Genomic DNA, 23,492 nt, shown 5'->3' with positions numbered 1-23,492 from the left:
CTGAAAGTTTAGAGGGACGGCCAGGTCTTGGTAGATTTGCAGTGGTCTGATACTCCTTCCATTTCAATATTATCGCTTGCACAGTGCTCCTTGGGATGTTTAAAGCTTGGGAAATATTTTTGTATCCAAATCCGGCTTTAAACTTCTTCACAACAGTATCTCGGACCTGCCTGGTGTGTTCCTTGTTCTTCATGATGCTTTCTGCGCTTTTAACAGACCTCTGAGACTATCACAGTGCAGGTGCATTTATACGGAGACTTGATTACACACAGGTGGATTGTATTTATCATCATTAGTCATTTAGGTCAACATTGGATCATTCAGAGATCCTCACTGAACTTCTGGAGAGAGTTTGCTGCACTGAAAGTAAAGGGGCTGAATAATTTTGCACGCCCAATTTTTCAGTTTTTGATTTGTTAAGAAAGTTTGAAATATCCAATAAATGTCGTTCCACTTCATGATTGTGTCCCACTTGTTGTTGATTCTTCACAAAAAAATACAGTTTTATATCTTTATGTTTGAAGCCTGAAATGTGGCAAAAGGTTGCAAAGTTCAAGGGGGCCGAATACTTTCGCAAGGCACTGTATATATGTATATAAAATATATATATATATATATACTTTTTTATTCACACAACAAAATGTGGAATAGGTCAAGGAGTATGAATACTTTCTGAAGACATTTGTAACTATTAGACCGTTAATTTAGGCGAGACAGAGCACAAATTGTTCTGAGCACACACTGTATGACCATCTCTAGGCCAAGCAGACAAAGATCCAATTTTGCATGTAAAATTTACCAATACAGGATGGTTAGGGGATGGTAAGAGCATGTTTGTGTGTGTTTTTGTATGCTGTGTGAGTGTATATATGTTACTGTATAGCTAATATCCCCCCCCCACCCCCTCTCTTGTCTGAAGGTGTGGAGGTGGCTCACCTGTGTCGTAACTCGGGCCAGTGTCTGGATGCTGGCAACACCCACTACTGCCGCTGCCAGGCGGGCTACATGGGCAGCTACTGCCAGGAACAGGTGGACGAGTGCTCCCCCAACCCTTGCCAGAACGGTGCCACCTGCACAGACTACCTGGGAGGGTACAGTTGTGAGGTATATATGCTCTAGCTAGCACATCTGAATCAACACAAACATAAATTATTATTCATTTGTTATCATTAATTTATACAGTTAAATGCCCACTCCGTAATTCCATGCACAACAAAAACGACAGCTCCGCCACTTGGTGTGCTACAGTATAATCTCTCTTTCTATCAAGGGTGGTAGGGTGTCAAAATTCAAGATAAAACCGTTATTATTTCATCCTTCCACAAGATATACAGTTGAAGTCGGAAGTTTACATACACTTAGATTGGAGTCATTAAAACGTGTTTTAAAACGTCTTGTTAACAAACTATAGTTTGGCAAGTCGGTTAGGACATCTACTTTCTGCATGACACAAGTCATTTTTCCAACAACTGTTTACAGAATTCACTGTATCACAATTCCAGTGGGTCGGAAGTTTACATACACTAAGTTGAACGTGCCTTTAAACAGCTTGGAAAATTCCAGAAAATTATGTCATGGCTTTACAAGCTTCTGGCTAATTGACATTATTTTAGTTAATTGGAGGTGGACCTGTGGATGTATTTCAAGGCCTACCTTCAAACTCAGTGCTTCTTTGCTTGACATCATGGGAAAATCTAAATAAATCAGCCAAGACCTCAGAAAAAAAATTGTAGACCTCCACAAGTCTGGTTCATTCTTGAGGGCAATTTCCAAACGCCTGAAGGTACCACGTTCATCTGTACAAACAATAGCACGCAAGAATAAACACCATGGGACCACACAGCCGTCATACCGTTCAGGCAGGAGACGCATTCTGTCTCCTTGAGATGAATGTACTTTGGTGCAAAAATTGCAAATCAATCCCTGAACAACCGCAAAGGATCTTGTGAAGATGCTGGAGGAAACTGGTACAAAAGTATATATATCCACTGTAAAACGAGTCCTATATCGACATAACCTGAAAGGCCCCTCAGCAAAGAAGAAGCCACTGCTCCAAAACCACCATAAAAAAAGCCAGACTACGGTTTGCAACTGCACATGGGGACAACGATCGTACTTTTTGGAGAAATGTCCTCTGTTCTGATGAAACAAAAATAGTAACAACTGTTTGGCCATCGTTATGTTTGGAGGAAAAAAGGGGAGGCTTGCAAGCCAAAGAACACCATCCCAACCGTGAAGCACGGAGGTGGCAACATCATGTTGTGGGGGTGCTTAGCTGCAGGAAGGATTGGTGCACTTCACAAAATAGAGGTCATCATGAGAAAGGAAAATGATGTGGATATATATATTGAAGCAACATCTCAAGACATCAGTCAGGAAGTTAAAGCTTGGTTGCAAATGCGTCTTCCAAATGGACAATGAGCCCAAGCATACTTCCAAAATTGTGGCAAAATGGTTTAAGGACAACAAAGTCAAGGTATTGGAGTGGCCATCACAAAGCCCTGACCTCAATCCTATAGAAAATGTGTGGGCAGAATTGAAAAATCTTGTGTTAACAAGGAGGCCTACAAACCTGACTCAGTTACACCAGCTCTGTCAGGAGGAATGGGCCAAAATTCACACAACTTATTGTGGAAGGCTACCTGAAACATTTGACCCAAGTTAAACAATTTAAAGGCAGTGCTACCAAATACTAATTGAATGTATGTAAACCTCTGACCCACTGGGAATGTGATGAAAGAAATAAAAACTGAAATAAATCATTCTCTTTAGTATTATTCTGACATTTGACATTCTTAAAATAAAGTGGTGATCCTAACTGACCTAAAACAGGGACTTTTTACTAGGATTAAATATCAGGAATTGTTAAAAAAAATGGAGTTTAAATGTATTTTGTTAAGGTGTATGTAAACTTCCGACTTCAACTGTTGTCCCAACACAAATCTAGGGTTGCTAGAGACGCGACCCAGTCGTTCAGTCTTTTTGTTCTGTATCTTTGGACGTGGCCCAGTCGTTCGTTCTAAATGTTCCATTGCCATACTGGCTGGCAGCGTTCTTATCCCTTATTTGCTAACTAGCCAACTACGGCTAATTTACAGTCACGTCAGAAGTGCAGCCAGAATAACAGCAAAGTAGCTGCATTTGCGTTTGTTTAAGCTGTTTTCTATTGACATTTATTTGGATACATCCATAACAATGAGCTAATGAGGCATGATTTCGCCTGACATAGAAAATGTGATCATTTGTCAGGACACTATTGTTCAGAGGAGCTAGCCAACAACAAAGCTACAGTAATATAATCACTTCAAACTGAAGCTGGAAAGACTGCAAATTACTTTTTTCAATATATATATTTTTGTATATATCCATAAAAATGATGCCAGCTGATTCCAGATTTTGAATGGCTGAGAAACGCTGTCTTCCTGTCTGTTTCGTCCTGACCCCCGACATGTTCATTACTATGGGACAGCAGGAGATTGAATTTCAATATTGAAACAGTGTTGCAAATGTTGGAGAGATAGATAGCAATGTTTATACAAATATCTGCTGTTGAAAGCAAAATGTTGGTTTAAAAGAAATGTGTGATAATGTCTAGATGCTTTTTATAGTGGATATCAAGTTTATAAATTGCCTGGCTGGGCTGATGAGACAAGCATTTTAACGTCATAGATTTAGCAAGTGGTAATTTGTGGAACAGACACCGGCTGAAATAGGGTTTTAATCAATCAGCATTCAAGATTAGAACCACCCGTTGTATAATATCAAGTGTATGGACCAGGGTCTCCGTTGAGTAGGGTTGCAAAATTCTGGAAACTTTCAATAAATTCCCAGATTATCCAGAAATCCAGGTTGGAAATCCGGAATCCTCCAACCACGCACGATTTTGGGAAAATCTGGGAATTTATTGAAAGTTTCCAAAATTTTGCAACCCTACTCAAGGGAGACCTGGTCCATACACTTGATATTAGAACAGTGTGAAAGTAGAGCAATGCTGGGTATCTTGAATCGTGTTTAAGATAGTACTTAATTTCTCTGGTATTTGAATGGTTTTGGTCCGGTTTGTCTCTGTCAGTGTCTTCCTGGGTACCACGGGGTGAACTGCTCCAAGGAGATCAACGAATGTCTGTCTCAGCCCTGTCAGCATGGGGGCACCTGCATCGACCTCATAAACACCTACAAATGCTCCTGTCCCAGAGGAACACAAGGTACACATTAGCACACACACACACACACCAGGCATCTCATAAAAATCTCTATGAAGCTTTCATCCGTCTACAGTCTACCACTGAAAAACAAGCACAGAACAGTGAGTAGCAGCATATTAGTCATGTAGAACCATGCAGTAGTAGTGGAGCTCTATGCTAAATTACATAGAATTAGATGTAATCATGTTCTTCCGTATTTCCTGCTTATTCCCTCCTGATTCCGGGAGTCCTCCAACCTGGATTTCAAGATAATCTGGAAATGTCTTGAAAGTTTCCAGAATTGTGCAACCCTACTCAAGGAAAACCTGGTCCATACACTTGATATTATACAAATGGTGGGTCTAATCCTGAATGCTAATCCTCAACCCACCCTTTCCCCAGGCATTCACTGTGAGATCAACCTGGATGACTGCAACCCCTCGACAGACCCTCTGACCAATGAGCCCAAGTGTTTCAACAAGGGTCAGTGTGTGGACAGAGTGGGGGGCTACCACTGCATGTGCCCCGCTGGCTACGTAGGGGAGCGCTGCGAGGGTGACGTCAACGAGTGCCTGTCGGACCCCTGCGACCTGCGAGGCTCCTACAACTGTGTCCAGCTCACCAACAGCTACCGCTGCGAGTGTCGCACTGGATACACAGGTACTGACCATACCCTACGCAACTCAAATAAATGTGATTATTCTGTGTTTATGACCGATTGACACAACAATGCAAAAAACACATTGTCCACACATTTGTAATGTACATAAATAACACACATCGTTCTCCCTCTCTCTTCTCTTCTCAACTCCAGGCCAGCGCTGTGACAAGGTGTTTGATGGCTGTAAGGGGAGACCATGTAGGAACGGAGGAATGTGTGCAGTGGCCAGTAACAACCCCGACGGATTCATCTGCAAATGCCCACCGGTGAGCACATTTACATTTTAGTCATTTAACAGACAATCTCATCCAGAGCAGTAGTGGGTGCTTACATTTTTGTACTGGTCCCCGTGGAAATCAAACCTACAACCCTGGCATTGCAAGCGCCTTGCTCTACCAACTGAGCCACACTCCACTGACCAGACAACAAACTGTGGACCTCACCCTGGCCATAATGGCAACATGTTCCCCATATAGAGAAAAGGGAATAGGGTGACATTTGGACAGCCCCTAGTTCCCTATGTATTTATAGCCACAATCTCATTAAGCATCATTATTTATGTGTTTGATTCACTTTCAGTCTCTTTTTTGTATATCTTTGTGGAAAGGGAGCGGTTTGGCAATGCAAAGTAAATGTGTGTACCAACAGACTGTTTTAAGGTACAACCTCATCTCACCGATCTCTGTCTATCCAGGGTTACACAGGCTCCTCCTGCGAATACGACTCACGCTTCTGTGGTAGCCTCAACTGCAGAAATGGTGGCACCTGTGTCTCTGGCCACCTGAGCCCTCGTTGCTTGTGCCCCACAGCTTTTACCGGCCCTGAGTGCCAGACTCCCACGAACAGCCCCTGCAATGTCAACCACTGCTACAACGGGGGCACTTGCCAGAGAACCCCCGATGCACCCTTCTTCCACTGCAGCTGCCCGAACAACTTCAATGGCCTGCTCTGCCACATCCTTGATTACTCCTTTCCCGGTGGGTTCGGCCGGGACATCACACCACCACCCGAGGTAGAGGTGAGCTGCGAGATCCCGCAGTGCGACGAGTGGGCGGGCAACCACATCTGTGACTCGCTGTGCAACAACCACGCCTGCGGCTGGGACGGTGGCGACTGCTCGCTCAACTTCGATGACCCATGGCAGAACTGCTCGGCAGCTCTGCAGTGCTGGCGGTACTTCAATGATGGGAAGTGTGACGAGCAGTGCAAAAGCCCTGGGTGTCTCTACGACGGCTTCGACTGCCAGGGACAAGAGGGACAGTGCAAGTGAGTCTCAGTCCGGCTCGAATTCCTATATCGTGTGTTCCATCTCAACCTCTCACTATCTCACTATGCGCAGTCTCAAACCTGTTTCACTCTCAGATGATTATTAAAACATATTAAACCATGTAAGAAGGATGATATGTTGTGTTTGTAAGAATAATGAACATTGTCTACTTCCAACTCCTTACAAGTCTACCTATGCAAGTAATCTTTTCTAACCTACCTAGTTTTCTATCTACATGGCGACCTCATCCAAGTCCTCTGTCTTTAGTTAACTTAAGTGCTAATCCTAATATTGACCATGTTAATCTCCCCAGCCCGCTGTATGACCAGTACTGTAAGGACCACTACGCGGACGGCCACTGCGACCAGGGTTGTAACAACGCAGAGTGCGAGTGGGACGGCCTGGACTGCGCCAACAACATGCCCGAGAAGCTAGCTGATGGCCACCTGGTCCTTGTGGTCCACATCCCCCCCGAGCAGCTAAAAAATGGTTTGTCCACGTTCCTCCGTGAGCTCAGCAGCGTTTTGCACACCAACGTGGTGTTCCGGCGCGACGCAAACGGAGAGCCCATGGTGTTCCCCTACTATGGCAGCGAGCAGGAGCTGGCCAAGCACAACGTGAAGCGTTCCACCGACAGCTGGCCTGACTGGGCGGTCGTGCCGGCCAACATGCTCGGTCAGATGAAGGAGAGCGTGGGGTCCATGGTGAACCTGCCCCGCCAGCGCCGAGAATTGGACCTCATGCAGGTCAAAGGGTAGGTACACACACTTGTTCATTTTGTTATACATTGATTGCTCAGTCACACGCATTCAATGATGCACACACGAATGCACCCACAGTCGCTCGCTCACTCACTCGCTCACTCACTCGCTCACTCACTCAGACATTACTTGTTGAGTCTTTCCAAAGAATTTTCCTTAGATTAGATATTTGAGAGGAGAGTCAGAAGTTGACCTGATTGGTCAAGTGAATCCTTTCCTTTCCTTCCCTATTATTGGTTGAATTAACTCTCCCCTTCTCTGATAGGTCGGTGGTATACCTGGAGATTGATAACCGCCAGTGCTACCAGCAGTCCACGGAATGCTTCCAGAGCGCCACCGACGTCGCCGCGTTCCTGGGAGCGCTGGCCTCCAGCGGGAACCTCAATGTTCCTTACATCGAGGCAGTCACCAGTAAGAACCAACATACAGTCTCTCAAGCTGAAATACTCTCCATTAAAAAATGTCTCTCCTTCATAAAATATGACTATGAAATTATGAAAATAGGCTAATAACTACTTTAATGCTTGTGATTTAGATGATGATGGTGACTTTATATGTATCCATTAGGAAAAATGTGTGTCATACAGCATGCCAATATACAGATATTCACAGACCGACGTAGAGCACATACAGTTGAAGTCGGAAGTTTACATACAACTTTGCCAAATACATTTTAAACACAGTTTTTCACAATTCCTGACATTTAATCATAGTAAAAATCCCCTGTCTTAGAGTTAGTATCACCACTTTATTTTAAGAATGTGAATTGTCAGAATAATAGTAGAGTGATTTATTTGAGCTTTTATTTATTTCATCACATTCCCAGTGGTCAGAAGTTTACATACACTCAATTAGTATTTGGTAGCATTGCCTTTATATTGTTTAACTTGGGTCAAACGTTTCGGGAAGCCTTCCGCAAGCTACCCACAATAAGTTGGGTGAATTTTGGCCCATTCCTCCTGACAGAGCTGGTGTAACTGAGTCAGGTTTGTAGGCCTCCTTGCTCGCACACGCTTTTTCAGATCTGCCCACACATTTTCTATAGGATTGAGGTCAGGGCTTTGTGATGGCCACTCCAATTGACCTTGACTTTGTTGTCCTTAAGCCATTTTGCCACAACTTTGGAAGTATGCTTGGGGTCATTGTCCATTTGGAAGACCCATTTGCGACCAAGCTTTTACTTCATGACTGATGTCTTGAGATGTTGCTTCAATATATCCACATCATTTTCCTTTCTCATGACGCCATCTATTTTGTGAAGTGTACCAGTCCCTCCTGCAGCAAAGCACCCCCACAACATGATGCTACCACCACCGTGCTTCACAGTTGGGATGGTGTTCTTCGGCTTGCAAGCCTCCCCCTCCAAACATAATGATGGTCATTATGGCCAAACAGTTCTATTTTTGTTTCATCAGACCCGAGGACATTTCTCCAAAAAGTACGATCTTTGTCCCCATGTGCAGTTGCAAACCGTAGTCTGTCTTTTTTTATGGCGGTTTTGAAGCAGTGGCTTCTTCCTTGCTGAGCGGCCTTTCAGGTTATGTCAATATATAGGACTCGTTTTACTGTGAAATATAGATTATTTTGTACCTGTTTCCTCCAGCATTTTCACAAGGTCCTTTGCTGTTGTTCTGGGATTGATTTGCACTTTTCCCACCAAAGTATGTTCATCTCTAGGAGACAGAACGCATCTCCTTCCTGAGCGGTATGTTGGCTGCGTGCTCCCATGGTGTTTATACTTGCGTAATATTGTTTGTACAGATGAACATGGTACCTTCAGGCATTTGGAAATTGCTCCCAAGGATGAACCAGACTTGTGGAGGTCAACAACAAAAAATTCTGAGGACTTGGCTATTTTTCTTTGATTTTCCCATGATGTCAAGCAAAGAGGCCCTGAGTTTGAAGGTAGGCTTTGAAATACATCCACAGGTACACCTCCAATTGACTCAAATGATGTCAATTAGCCTATCAGAAGCTTCTGAAGCCATGACATCATTTTCTGGAATTTTCCAAGCTGTTTAAAGGCACAGTCAACTTAGTGTATGTAAACTTCTGACCCACTGGAATTGTGATACAGTGAAATAATCTCTGGAAACAATTGTTTAAAAAATGACTTGTGTCATGCACAAAGTAGATGTCCTAACCCACTTGCCAAAACTATAGTTTGTTAACAAGAAATTTGTGGATTGGTTGAAAAACAAGTTTTAATGACTCCGACCTAAGTGTAAACTTCCGACTTCAACTGTAAGAATTACATACATGGTACAACAGTTGTCCCCATTCTGACATGCTGTACTCTCCCTGCCCCTCTCTCCCAGGTGTGCAGCCCACCCCTGCATCCTCTGAGCTATACCCAATGTACGTGGTGTTCCTGGGGCTGGCTGTACTGGGCTTCATCTGCCTGGGGGTGCTGGTATCACGTAAACGCCGACGGGAGCACGGACAGCTCTGGTTCCCTGAGGGCTTCAAAGTTTCTGAGCCCAGCAAGAAGAAACGCAGAGAGCCAGTAGGAGAGGACTCTGTGGGACTCAAGTATGTGCGTGCGTGCGTGCGTGTGTGTGTTTTCATGTGTGGCTATCTAACTTGTCTTTTCTACGTCCATCAGGCCACTGAAGAACATTTTGGACATTTCTCTGATGGACGACAGCCAGAATGGATTGTGGGGAGAGGAGGAGCCAGACTCGAGACGCTTTAGGGTAAGAGAGCATCTGAAACCTACACAGACCATGTACTACCACTAAATGTATAAAATTGTGAACACATCTGGAAATTGTTGAATTAATGTTAAATACATAAACACATAATTGCCTTTGCCTACATAATGTGTATTGTGTGGTCACAGAGATTGTGTTGCCCTGTATTCGTGTTTTTAAAATATTTTGTACGATAGTTGGTTGACCATGTTTGTCTCTGTGTTAGTTTGAGGAGCAGGCCGTGTTGAACCTAGATGACCGCACTGACCACAGACAGTGGACCCAGCAACACCTGGACGCGGCTGACCTGCGGATCCCTTCCATCGCCCCCACGCCTCCCCAGGGAGAGATCGAGAATGACTGCATGGACGTCAATGTCCGAGGCCCAGGTGTGTGAGGATCTCCCTCTGCTCTTTTTTATCTCTATATACAGTACCAGTCAAAAGTTTGGACACATCTACTCATTCCAGGGTTTTTCTTAATTTTTACTATATAATAATAGTGAAAACATTCTCTCACCCAGTTTTATGGGGTAGTCACCTGGAATGCATTTCAATTAACAGGTGTGTCTTGTTAAAAGTACATTTTGGGAAATTCTTTCCTTAATGCGTTTGAGCCAATCAGTTGGGTTGTGACAAGGTAGGAGTGGAATACAGCAGATAGCTCTATTTGGTTAAATACCAAGTCCATATTATGGCAAGAACAGCTCAAATAAGCAAAGAGAAATGACAGTCCGTCATTACTTTAAGACAGGAAGGTCAGTAAATCCGGAAATTGTCAAGAACTTTTAAAGTTTCTTCAATTTCAGTTGCAAAATCCATCAAGCGCTATGAAAACTGGCTCTCATGAGGACCGGCATAGGAAAGGAAAACCCAGAGTTACCTCTGCTGCAGAGGATAAGTTCACCGGAGTGACCAGCTTTAGAAATTGCAGCCCAAATAAATGCTTCACAGAGTTCAAGTAACAGACACATCTCAACATCAACTGTTTAGAGGGGACTGCGTCAATCAGGCCTTCATGGTTGAATTGCTGCAAAGAAACACTACTAAAGGACATCAATAAGAAAAAGAGACTTGCTTGGGCCAAGAAACACGATCAATGGACATTAGACCTGTGGAAATCTGTCCTTTGGTCTAGAGTCCAAATTTGAGATATTTGGTTCCAACCGCCGTGTCTTTGTGAGCCACAGAGTAGGTGAACAGATGATCTCTCCACATGTGTAGTTCCCACCGTGAAGCATGGAGGAGGAGGTGTGATGGTGTGGGGATGCTTTGCTGGTGACACTGTCAGTGATTTATTTAGAATTCAAGGCACACTTAACCAGCATGGCTACCACAGCATTCTGTAGCGAAATGCCATCCCATCTGGTTTGCGCTTAGTGGGACTATCATTTGTTTTTCAACAGGACAATGACCCAACACACCTCCAGCCTGTGTAAGGGCTATTTGACCATGGACCGTGATGGAGTGCTTCATCAGATGACCTGGCCTCCACAATCACCCAACCTCAACCCAATTGAGATGGTTTGGGATGAGTTGGACCGCAGAGTGAAGGAAGAGCAGCCAACACGTGCTCAGCATATGTGGGAACTCCTTCAATACTGTTGGAAAAGCATTCCAGGTTTCTGTCATCAAGGCAAAGGGTGGTTTCTTTGAAGAATCTCAAAATATAAATTAGATTTTGATTTGTTTAACACTTTTTTTGGTTACTACATGATTCCATGTGTTTTTTCAAAACCCTTGAATTAGTAGGTGTGTCCAAACTTTTGAATGGTACTGTATACATTCACTCCCTTTTCTCTCTTCTCTCTCTGTCTTTCAATTCAATTTATGGGATTTATTGGCATGGGAAACATATGTTTACATTGCCAAAGCAAGTGAAATAGATAATTAACAAAAGTGAAAGAAAAAATATTAACAGTAAACATTACACTTTCAAAAGTTCCAAAACAATAAAGACATTTAAAATGTCGTATTCTGAATATATACAGTGTTGTAATGATATGCAAATAGTTAAAGTACAAAAGGGAAAATAAATAAACATAAATATAGGTTGTATTTACAAAGGTGTTTGTTCTTCACTGGTTGTCCTTTTCTTGTGGCAACAGGTCACAAATCTTGCTGCTGTGATGGCACACTGTGGTATTTCAACCAATAGATATGGGAGTTTATCCAGTTGTATTCTTTGTGTGTCTGTGTAATCTGAGGGAAATTAACTCAGCAAAAAAAGAAACACCCCTTTTTCAGGACCCCGTCTTTCAAAGACAATTCGTAAAAATCCAAATAACTTCACAGATCTTCATTGTAAAGGGTTTAAACACTGTTTTCCATGCTTGCTCAATGAACCATAAACAATTAATGAACATGCACCTGTGGAGCAGTCGTTAAGACACTAACAACTTACAGACGGTAGGCAATTATGTTATGAAAACAGTTATGAAAACTTAGGACACTGAAGAGGCCTTTCCACTGACTGAAAAACACCAAAAGAAGATGCCCAGGGTCCCTGTTCATTTGCGTGACTTTGCCTTTATTTTGGTTTGTTTGTCAATTAGGGTGTGCAGGGTGAACACATGGTCTGTCGTACGGTAATTTGGTAAAATGCCAATTTGACATTTGCTCAGTACATTTGTTCAGTACATTTTTTGCTGAGGAAATGTACGAGTCTGCTGTTAATGATAATGCAGAGGATTTTCCCAAGGTTGCTGTTGATGCATATCCCACGGTAGTTTGTCTCCACTTTTGTGGATTGGGGTGATCAGTCCTGGTTCCGAATATTGTGGAATATGCCAGAGCTGAGGATGATGTTAAAGAGTTTAAGTATAGCCAATTGGAATTTGTGGTCTGTATATTTTATCATTTCATTTAGGATACCATCAACCCCACAGGCCTTTTGGGGTTGGAGGGTTTGTATATTTTTGTCCTGTAGTTCATTCAATGTAATTGGAGAATCCAGTGTAGTCTTTAATAGTTGATTCTAAGATTTTTATTTGATCATGTATATGTTTTTGCTGGCTGTTCCTTGTTATTGAGCCAAAAAGATTGGAGAAGTGGTTTATCCATACCTATCTGTTTTGGATAGATAACTCTTCGTGTTGTTGTTTGTTTTGGAGTTTTCCAATTTTCCCAGAAGTGGTTAGATTCTATGGATTCTTCAATTACATTGAGCTGATTTCTGACGTGGTGTTCCTTCTTTTTCCGTAGTGTATTTCTGTATCGTTTTAGTGATCCACCATAGTGAAGGCGTAGGCTCAGGTTTTCTGGGTCTCTATGTTTATGGTTAGACGACAGGTTTCTCAATTTCTTTCTTAGGTATTCTTCATCAAACTATTTGTCATTGCTGTTCATTTTCTTAGGTTGTCTGCTTGACATTTTTAGATTTGGTAGGGAAGCTGGGAGGTCAAATATACTGTTTAGGTTTGCTACTGCCAAGTATTCACCTTCATTATTACAGCGAAACATTTTGTCCAGGTTGTCTAGAAGGGATTGATTTTGTTATTGCCTAATTGTTTTTTTGGTAGATTTCTACACTATTTTCCTTCCGTCTATAGCATTCGTTAATATTATTCAGTTCCTTTGGCTTTGATGCCTCATGATTGGGCAAAGCTCTGTTCAAGGAGTGTGATTTTGCTGTGATCTGATAAAGGTGTCACTGGACTGACTGAACGCTCTGAGAGACTCTGGGTTGAGGTCAGTGATAAAGTAGTCTACAGTTCTACTGCCAAGAGATGAGCTATATATGTACCTACCATAAGAGTCCCATTGAAGCCTACCGTTGACTTTGTACTTACCCAGCGTCCGACAGAGCTGCAGGAGTTGTGACCCGTTTTTGTTGGTTATGTTGTCGCAGTTGTGCCAAGTGGGGCATGTGGGGGAGGGAATGCTGTCACCTCCAGGTAGGTGTTTGTCACCCTGTGTGCTGACAGTGTCAGGTTCTTGTCCAGTTCTGGCATTTAGGTCGCCACAGACTAGTACATGTCCCTGGGCCTGGAAATGGTTGATATCCCCCTCTTGGATGGAGTAGTTGGAGGACGTCTGATATGGGGGGCCTATATAGTGTCTCTGTCATACCCCCCTGTCACATGACTTGTTTAGAAGTAACATTAAAGATGTCCTCCAGTGATACAAAAAAAATGTAATCCTGTTAAAATGGGATATCCCACGTATAAATAAATTGAAAGTGCACACACTAAAGGGTAAATAAATATGTTATGAGAAAAATAATGTTTGTTAGACACAACTGCAAACTTCAAGGAGTAGGGCATTCAATGAGTTGGTCTGATGGGAATTTGTGATGATATTGGCCTCCCCCCTTGCTTGAGGAGCAATAACTAAAACAAAAGAGCAAAGGCTCACACCCCCATGCCCACCTATTGTTAAGTAAATCAGGTGTTAAGTGAGGTGAAAGGGAGACTGGAGTGCCACTCAGTATTTGCCCTTTGTCCTAATGTGTGTTTTTTCTCTCTATCTAATTCCCATCTCTCAGATGGTTTCACTCCTCTAATGATCGCATCATGCAGCGGAGGAGGCTTGGAGACGGGGAACAGTGAGGAGGAGGAGGACCCTTCGGCTGAGATCATCTCTGACTTCATCTACCAGGGTGCCAACCTGCACAACCAGACGGACCGCACAGGCGAGACCGCTCTTCACCTGGCCGCCCGCTACGCCCGTTCCGACGCCGCCAAGCGACTGCTGGAGTCCACCGCCGACGCCAATGTCCAGGACAACATGGGGCGCACTCCACTGCATGCCGCTGTCGCTGCAGACGCACAGGGAGTCTTCCAGGTACCAGAGTTCTCTATACTACTACAGTACTCTAGTAGTGCTACATACTTAGCATAGTGCTACTCTGAAATAGTAAATACATTCATTTTATATGCCACTTTTCATTTGTGGACTATCAAAATGCTTTTCTATAGCATGTGCAAAACGGTGCATTTTCGTGAATTGAAAATGCTATTATATACACGATGCCATATGTAGCATTCCCTATTACCAGTTAAGCATTTGGACTTTGCTCTCAGATTTAGCCTGTACTGTACATGTTCACTAAAGGTGTCTGTCTTTTCGTTCAGATTCTGATCCGGAACCGGGCAACTGATCTTGACGCCCGCATGCATGATGGAACAACTCCTCTGATCCTGGCTGCCCGATTGGCTGTGGAAGGCATGGTGGATGAGCTTATCAACTGCCATGCTGATGCCAACGCCATCGATGACTTTGGTAGGTTACAGGCTGACCACACTGTGACGCGAGCGTTGCAAAATAAATGTAGAAATCTATATTATTCAATTATTGCACCCACACTGCGCGCGCCAACGAACGTCTGCGTCGCCAAGGGCTAAAATAGAAGTCAGTTCTATTTGTGACGCAGATTGCGCTGCAAGTCCTGCCTCTCCCATCTCCTCATTGGTTTATAGAAGCAGGTACCCACGTGCCATCTCCGCATTGGTTATACCCACGTGGGTGACTGAAGATGAGGTCAGTGGCGGTAATGCACCTAATTTATGAAAGTTGCCAATCTCAATAGAAGGTCAAGAGAAGAAAAAGCCTGGAAGGATGAGAAATGACTAGAAACGATTCAGTTATGTGTGGAATAATTTGTGGAGTAGAGGACCTTGTGCGTTTCAGGTAAAATAACAACTCAATGTTTATATCCCAGGACAAATAGCTAACAACAGCAAGCTATCTAAATAGGACAAATTAGCTAGAAAGTGCAAGCTAGCTAGCTAAATTGCCATAAATGTTTGTTTTTCGACCTGTCCCCAAACTAATATAATTGGTTCAGAGTTTGTTTTAATATTTTAACCTGCGTGTCGTGATCGCGTTTGGTGGAATACACTTATGCACCATGGCGCACGCGCGCAGCCGGTTTGGGTTCCGTGTTACACTGAATTTACTTTGGTTCTGTTCACATCATATCTCCCACACAGTGTACTAAGGGAATGGGTGTAATTTGAGATTTGCCCTTAACCTCTAGTGACACCCCATCCCGTGAACGAGACCATTGTCATCATCTGACACTAATTAGCATAATGCAACGGACATAAATATTCCTAGAAAATGTTCCTATTCATGAAAATCACAAATGTCACAAATATATTGAGACACAGCTTAGCCTTTTGTTAATCACCCTGTCATCTCAGATTTTCAAAATATGCTTTACAGCCAAAGCTAGACAAGCATTTGTATAAGTTTATCGATAGCCTAGCATAGCATTTTGTCCAGCTAGCAGCAGGTAACTTGGTCACGGAAATCAGAAAAGCAATCATATTAAATAGTTTACCTTTGATGAGCTTCAGATGTTTTCACTCATGAGACTCCCAGTTAGATAGCAAATGTTCCTTTTTCCCAAAAATTGTATTTTTGTAGGCGAAATAGCTCCGTTTGTTCTTCACGTTTGGCTGAGAAATCGCCCGGAAATTGCAGTCCCGAAAACGGCGAAAAATATTCCAAATTAGCTCCATAATATCGACAGAAACATGGCAAACGTTGTTTATAATCAATCCTCAAGGTATTTTTCAAATATCTATTCAATAATATATCAACCCGGGACTGGTGGCTTCTTAGTAGGAGAGAGAGAAACAATGGCCGCATTTGTCCTTTACGCACCAAACACTATGAGAGACTTCAGCTGACCACTGACACAATGTTGACATTCAGGCTCATTTTTCAAAATAAAAGCCTGAAACTATGTATTGTGACGCTAGACACATTAGGGAAGCCATAGAAAAAGTAATCTGGTTGATAGCCCATTCACTGCTCAATAGGGACGCATAGGAACACAGAGTCTTCTAAATAAGAGTCCCTTCCTGTTTGGATTTTTCTCAGGCTTTTGCCTGCAACATCAGTTCTGTTATACTCACAGACAATATTTTTACAGTTTTGGAAACTTTAGAGTGTTTTCTATCCTAAGCTGTCAATTGTATGCATATTCTAGCATCTTGTCCTGACAAAATATCCTGTTTACTACTGGGACGTTATTTTTCCAAAAATGAAAATACTGCCCCCTAGTCACAAAAGGTCAACCGGCTGACCCATCTTCATGGACTATGGCCCTCATGGTCTAAGAATGTGCAGGTTATTTGCTTTTGCATTAAATGATCCATCCTTTTATTTATTTTAATTTCTTATCCAGGTAAATCTGCCCTTCATTGGGCTTCAGCTGTCAACAACGTGGATGCTGCCATGGTGTTGTTGAAGAATGGCGCCAACAAAGACATGCAGAACAATAAGGTGAAAAACATGGATAACACAAACATGGCTCTTACATATTACACTAGTTGACACACTAGTGAAACTACTATTTGCCAACTTGTGTAGTTATGTGTGTAATTGTTGTATGCTCAATGGTGTATTTTGAAATGTTGGAAAAAAATACTAAACGCTCATTTTGGTGCAATGCCATTCCAGTAAATGCCACCATTGTTCAAGGGATCAAAGAATAATCACAATCGAATGTAAAATAAAGTATTGTACAAAATTTTCTCACACACTGTTTGCTGTCTCTCTAGGAGGAAACTCCTCTCTTTCTGGCAGCCAGAGAGGGCAGTTATGAGACGGCCAAGGTACTGCTGGAGCACTTTGCCAACCGTGAGATCACCGACCACCTGGACCAGCTGCCCCGGGACATCGCCCAGGAGCGAATGCACCACGACATCATCCGTCTGCTCGATGAATACAACCTGGTGAGGAGCCCAGGGCTCCATAATGGGACCCTGAGCGCCACTAACCTGTCTCCTCCTCTGTGCTCCCCCAACGGATACCTGGGCAGCCTCAAGCCCACCGCCCCGGGCAAGAAGGTCCGCAAGCCAGGCTCTGGAGGGAAGGATGGTGGCAAAGATATGAGGATACGGAAGAAGAAGTCCCTGGACGGGAAGGGCAGTCTGCTGGACAGCTCAGCCGTTCTCTCGCCCGTCGACTCCCTGGAGTCGCCCCACGGGTACCTGTCCGACGTGGCGTCGCCACCAATGACATCGCCATTCCAGCAGTCTCCGCCCATGTCTTTCAACCACCTGCAAGGCAGTGGAGACAGCCACGTGGGTCAGATGGGCATGGGCAAGGGGCAGGACATGGGGCGTATGCCCTTTGACCCGAACCCTCCCCGCCTGTCCCACCTGCCTGTTTCCAGCCCCGGCAGCCAGGGAACCATCACTATGGCCATGGATGGAGCTGGGGGAAGAGGACAGTGTGATTGGCACTCCAGGATACACCCGGGTCTCGGGCAGCAGGGTGGCTTTAACCAAGGCCTTCCCATGTCCCACGGTATGATGGCTCCCCTCCGCGGGGTCCCCACTGCCACCCTGTCCCGGATCATGGGCTATCAGGGCCTGCAGACCAGCCATCTGGGCACGCCGCCCCACCTCATGCAGCAGATGCACTCCCGGCAGAACCCGCAGCTCCAGCACCAGAACTCCAACTCCACCACGGCTGGCCAGGTCCTGAGCCAGAGTTTCCTGAGCAGCGAGCTGAGCGGCTCGGACCTGCAGCAGGGCAACGGGGTGGGTCGCTCGGTCCCCATCCACACCATCCTCCCCCAGGAGACCCAGATTCTCGGCACACAGTTCCTCACCCCACCCTCCCAGCACAGCTATTCCGGCCCAATAGACAACACACCCAATCACCAGCTGCAGGTGCCTGACCACCCCTTTCTAACTCCCTCCCCCGGATCCCCTGACCAATGGTCCAGCTCCTCTCCAAATTCCAATATGTCTGATTGGTCAGAGGGCATCTCCAGTCCTCCAATGAGTTTGCATTCTCAGATGGGACTTATCCCTAACCAGTTTAAGTAGAGTGGACAGAAGAACTCGTCAATATGAAAACAAAATAAAAAATACTTTTAAATGGACAATGGACAAGAACATCGGACCTGACTGAAGATTTTCCTTTTTTATTACCAATTTTTATACTAACGACAATAACTTTTTTTTTATTTATGTACTTTTTTTGACATGATGATATAAAGAAGATGCTTTTATATTTCTGCTTTTTTTAAATTGGAAGGGAACCTGGGCTATGTGTGCGGGGAGATTGGGGACAGGGCGTCAGGAAAGGAGTATGTCTATCTACCGTGACGCAGAGGCTACTGACTATGCGAACACTGGCTATTTATTGGTGTCTTATGTTGCTCTCATCACTGGATCGTGCACCAATTTTCACTGTTTTATTTTGGGAGTGCATTGTCATTATGATGTTTTGTATAATATATTTTTCAGGGGAATGTTTGTTGTAAAAGTTCCAGTATTAATTGATTAGATGTATAACCTCATCTTTTTTTAACTGAAGCAAGTTTGTTACTGAACTACAATCCATTAAGTCTTAACACTGAGGATGGATGATCGAACCTGTGTCTTAAAGTGTGACCAAAATGCCACCCCTTTCAGTTTAACGGTTGTTGTTTGCGGTAAAAATTAGTTTGGGGGATTAGAATGGGACCAGATGAGTCCCACTGGGAAACTGTGTTAACTGAAAGTGCAACGGTAAGTTCATCCAGGACATGAGAGAACTTAAAGAAAAATTACATCTTACACATGCCTTATTCTACAATGGTGTGTCACTGTTATTTTGCTCCTTTGAAGGCAAAAATGTCATCTTTGGTGAGATTCCCAGTGAGTATCCTCTAAATCGAGGATGCTTTTTGTGTGTGTATGAGAGAAAGGAGGTAGTTCTTCTTGTGTGTTTGATGACATCACCTGTGCTTTGTGGGGAGCATGGTATAGGTGTCTGTTATGTCACATTTATAAACTAGATCAGAGAAGTGTTTTAAGAAATGTAATTCAATGGTCTATGGACATGCAATGTTTGCAAACAAAAAGTATTTCCTGTCATATCTTCTTGATTCAATAAAGGGCACTGTTAAGCTTGCAGTTATGGATTACATTTTATTTATTAACGGTTACATTCACGCAATAATGTGATTGACTAACCACAATAGATGAATATAACGGTTTTATTAGAACGTTACCGTAATAATCCTGTTTTACATGGACACATCTGAAATCAGGCTACCTGATGGGACTTTGATAAATGCAGGAAATCTCATTGTAGCCTATAGATATGAAATGTATTTTTTATTTTACCTTTACATTTTAGTCATTTAGCAGACACTCTTAAACAGAGTCACTTACAGTTAGTGCATTCATCTTAAGATAGCTAGGTGGGACAATCACATATCACAGTCATAGTAAGTACATTTTTCCTCAAAGTAGCTATCAGCTAAGTCAGAGCTAGTAAGGGGGAAATGGGTTGAAAAAAGAGAAATCAATACGACTACATGTCTGTGTGTCAGAAACAATAATGCAGTGCCAAGTTGAATCATAACCTTATGATGCACTGCATTATTGTTTCTGACACACAGAGACAAAGGACATACACAGTTTACTAGGTACTGTAACGGTTTTCTTGGTGAGAAGGAGAGTCGGACCAAAATGCGGCGTGTCTATTGCAATCCATGTTTAATGAAGTGACACACTAAACACAAACACTACCAAAACAATAAACTTAACGAAAACCGAAACAGCCTATACTTGTGTAACCTAACACAGAACAATGACATCAGGACACTAAGGACAATCACCCACGACAAACTCAAAGAATATGGCTGCCTAAATATGGTTCCCAATCAGAGACAACGATAAACACCTGCCTCTGATTGAGAACCACTTCAGACAGCCATAGACTTAGCTAGAACACCCCACTAGCTACAATCCCCATACATACACACCACATACAAAAACCCATGCCACACCCTGGCCTGACCAAATAAATAAAGATAAACACAAAATACTTTGACCAGGGTGTGACAGAACCCCCCCCCTAAGGTGCGGACTCCCGAACGCACCTCAAAACAATAGGGAGGGTCCGGGTGGGCGTCTGTCCATGGTGGCGGCTCCGGCGCGGGACGTGGACCCCACTCAATCAATGTCTTAGTCCCTTCTCCTCGCGTCCCTGGATAGTCCACCCTCGCCGCCGACCATGGCCTAGTAGTCCTCACCCAGAACCCCACTGGACTGAGGAGCAGATCGGGACTGAGGGGCAGCTCGGGACTGAGGCAGCTCGGAACTGAGGCAGCTCGGAACTGAGGGGAAGCTCAGGAGTGAGAGGAAGCTCAGGAGTGAGAGGAAGCTCAGGAGTGAGAGGAAGCTCAGGCAGGTTGATGAATCTACCAGATCCTGGCTGGCTGGCGGTTTCGGCAGATCCTGGCTGACTGGCAGATCTGGAAGAGTCTGGTCGACTGGCAGATCTGGAAGAGTCTGGTCGACTGGCAGATCTGGAAGAGTCTGGTCGACTGGCAGATCTGGAAGAGTCTGGTCGACTGGCAGATCTGGAAGAGTCTGGTCGACTGGCAGATCTGGAAGAGTCTGGTCGACTGGCAGATCTGGAAGAGTCTGGTCGACTGGCAGATCTGGAAGAGTCTGGTCGACTGGCAGATCTGGAAGAGTCTGGTCGACTGGCAGATCTGGAAGAGTCTGGTCGACTGGCAGATCTGGAAGAGTCTGGTCGACTGGCAGATCTGGGAGAGTCTGGTCGACTGGCAGATCTGGGAGAGTCTGGTCGACTGGCAGATCTGGGAGAGTCTGGTCGACTGGCAGATCTGGGAGAGTCTGGTCGACTGGCAGCTCTGGCTGCTCCATGCTGACTGGCTGCTCCATGATGACTGGCAGCTCTGGCTGCTCCATGCTGACTGGCTGCTCCATGCTGACTGGCAGCTCTGGCTGCTCCATGCTGACTGGCTGCTCCATGCTGACTGGCAGCTCTGGCTGCTCCATGCTGACTGGCTGCTCTGGCTGCTCCATGCTGACTGGCTGCTCCATGCTGACTGGCTGCTCCATGCTGACTGGCGGCCCTGGCTGCTCCATGCTGACTGGCGGCCCTGGCTGCTCCATGCTGACTGGCGGCCCTGGCTGCTCCATGCTGACTGGCGGCCCTGGCTGCTCCATGCTAACTGGCAGCTCTGGCGGCTCCTTGCAGACTGGCAGCTCTGGCGGCATCCTGCAGACAGGCAGCTCTGGCGGCTCCTTGCAGACTGGCAGCTCTGGCGGCTCCTTGCAGACTGGCAGCTTTGGCGGCATCCTGCAGACAGGCAGCTCTGGCAGCTCCTTGCAGACTGGCAGCTCCTTGCAGACTGGCAGCTCTATGCAGACTGGCAGCTCCTTGCTAACTGGCAGCTCCTTGCTAACTGGCAGCTCTATGCTAACTGGCAGCTCTATGCTAACTGGCAGCTCTATGCTAACTGGCAGCTCTATGCTAACTGGCAGTTCTGAACAGGCGGGAGACTCCGGCAGCGCTGTAGAGAAGGAAGGCTCTAACAGCGCTAAACAGGCGGGAGACTCCGACAGCGCTGGAGAGGAGGAGGGCTCCGACAGCGCTGGACAGGCGAGGCGCACTGTAGGCCTGATGCGTGGTGCTGGCACTGGTGGTACTGGGCCGAGGACACGCACAGGAAGCCTGGTGCGGGGAGCTGCTACCGGAGGGCTGGGGTGAGGAGGTGGTACTGGGTAGATTAGACCGTGAAGGCGTACTGGAGATCTTGAGAGCGGTGCTGGCACAGGACGTGCAAGGCTAGGGAGGTGCACAGGAGGCCTGGTACGTGAGACTGGCACCATCTTCACCAGCCGACTAACACGCACCTCAGGACGAGTATGGAGCGCTGACCCAGGTGCCATCAAATCCCCGACACGCTCCGTCGGGCGAATTCCATGTTTAAAACACCAACACAGCAACTCCCTCATTTCTCTCTCCTCCAATTTCCCCATTAACTCCTTCACAGTCTCTGTTTCGCTCACCTCCAACACCGGCTCTGGTTCTGGTCTCCTCCTTGGCTCCTCACGATAAACAGGGAGAGTTGGCTCAGGTCTGGCTCCTGACTCTGCCACACTCTCCCTGAGCCCCCCCCCAAGAAATTTTTGGGGCTGACTATGGGGCCTCCGTCCGCGCCGCCTTGCTTGCTTCGCAAACTCCATTCTCCTATATCCTTCCGCGCACTGCTCCATCGAATCCCAGGCGGGCTCCGGCACTCTCCCTGGGTCGACCGACCACCTGTCTATCTCCTCCCAAGAAGTATAGTCCATACTGTACTCCACTTTGGGCTGTTCCTGCCTGTTGACACGCTGCTTGGTCCCTTTGTGGTGGGTGATTCTGTAACGGTTTTCTTGGTGAGAAGGAGAGTCGGACCAAAATGCGGCGTGTCTATTGCAATCCATGTTTAATGAAGTGACACACTAAACACAAACACTACCAAAACAATAAACTTAACGAAAACCGAAACAGCCTATACTTGTGTAACCTAACACAGAACAATGACATCAGGACACTAAGGACAATCACCCACGACAAACTCAAAGAATATGGCTGCCTAAATATGGTTCCCAATCAGAGACAACGATAAACACCTGCCTCTGATTGAGAACCACTTCAGACAGCCATAGACTTAGCTAGAACACCCCACTAGCTACAATCCCCATACATACACACCACATACAAAAACCCATGCCACACCCTGGCCTGACCAAATAAATAAAGATAAACACAAAATACTTTGACCAGGGTGTGACAGGTACACCCATCTAGTACCTGGGTCGGACCCACCTTTGCCTCAAAAAACAGCCTGAATTCTTCGGGGCATTCTACAAGATGTCGGAAATGTTCAACAGGGATGTTGGTCCATGATGGCATCACGCAGTTACTGCAGATTGGATGGCGGTACATTTATGCTGTGAACAGCCCATTCCATCTCATCCCAAAGATGCTCTTTTGGGTTGAGGTCTGGGAACTGCACAAGGCACTCAAGTAAACTGAACTTGCTGTCAAGTTCCAGGCTAGAACAGTGCGTGGGTAAAATCATTAGGTAAGCCAATCCCAGTAAAAAAAGCAATATTACAGCCTATGTTTTGAAATAAACTGTTGTTGGCTCTACAACTCAATCGTT

The 23,492-nt window shown here is 45.0% G+C and overlaps 1 protein-coding gene across 3 annotated transcripts in view; it reads left to right on the top strand.

Moving 5' to 3' along the window:
* notch1 (notch 1) overlaps positions 1-19,431 on the top strand; it is a 73,827-nt gene extending 54,396 nt beyond the window's left edge. Inside the window, exons 18-31 of one of the 3 annotated variants that reach the window (XM_036976505.2) lie at positions 920-1,104; positions 4,073-4,205; positions 4,587-4,844; positions 4,999-5,111; positions 5,540-6,111; positions 6,426-6,866; positions 7,139-7,284; positions 9,192-9,405; positions 9,479-9,569; positions 9,793-9,955; positions 14,052-14,350; positions 14,641-14,788; positions 16,704-16,801; positions 17,080-19,431. In XM_036976505.2, the coding sequence (XP_036832400.2) occupies positions 920-1,104; positions 4,073-4,205; positions 4,587-4,844; positions 4,999-5,111; positions 5,540-6,111; positions 6,426-6,866; positions 7,139-7,284; positions 9,192-9,405; positions 9,479-9,569; positions 9,793-9,955; positions 14,052-14,350; positions 14,641-14,788; positions 16,704-16,801; positions 17,080-18,357 (4,139 nt within the window). In that variant the 3' untranslated portion in view covers positions 18,358-19,431. 3 annotated transcript variants of the gene reach the window in all.
* The last annotated feature ends 4,061 nt before the right edge of the window (positions 19,432-23,492 follow it).

Source organism: Oncorhynchus mykiss, chromosome 5 (genome assembly GCF_057628025.1).
Source record: "Oncorhynchus mykiss isolate SJ-2025 chromosome 5, ASM5762802v1, whole genome shotgun sequence".
Taxonomy (NCBI): domain Eukaryota; kingdom Metazoa; phylum Chordata; class Actinopteri; order Salmoniformes; family Salmonidae; genus Oncorhynchus; species Oncorhynchus mykiss.
This window is presented reverse-complemented; position numbering and strand designations above follow the sequence as displayed.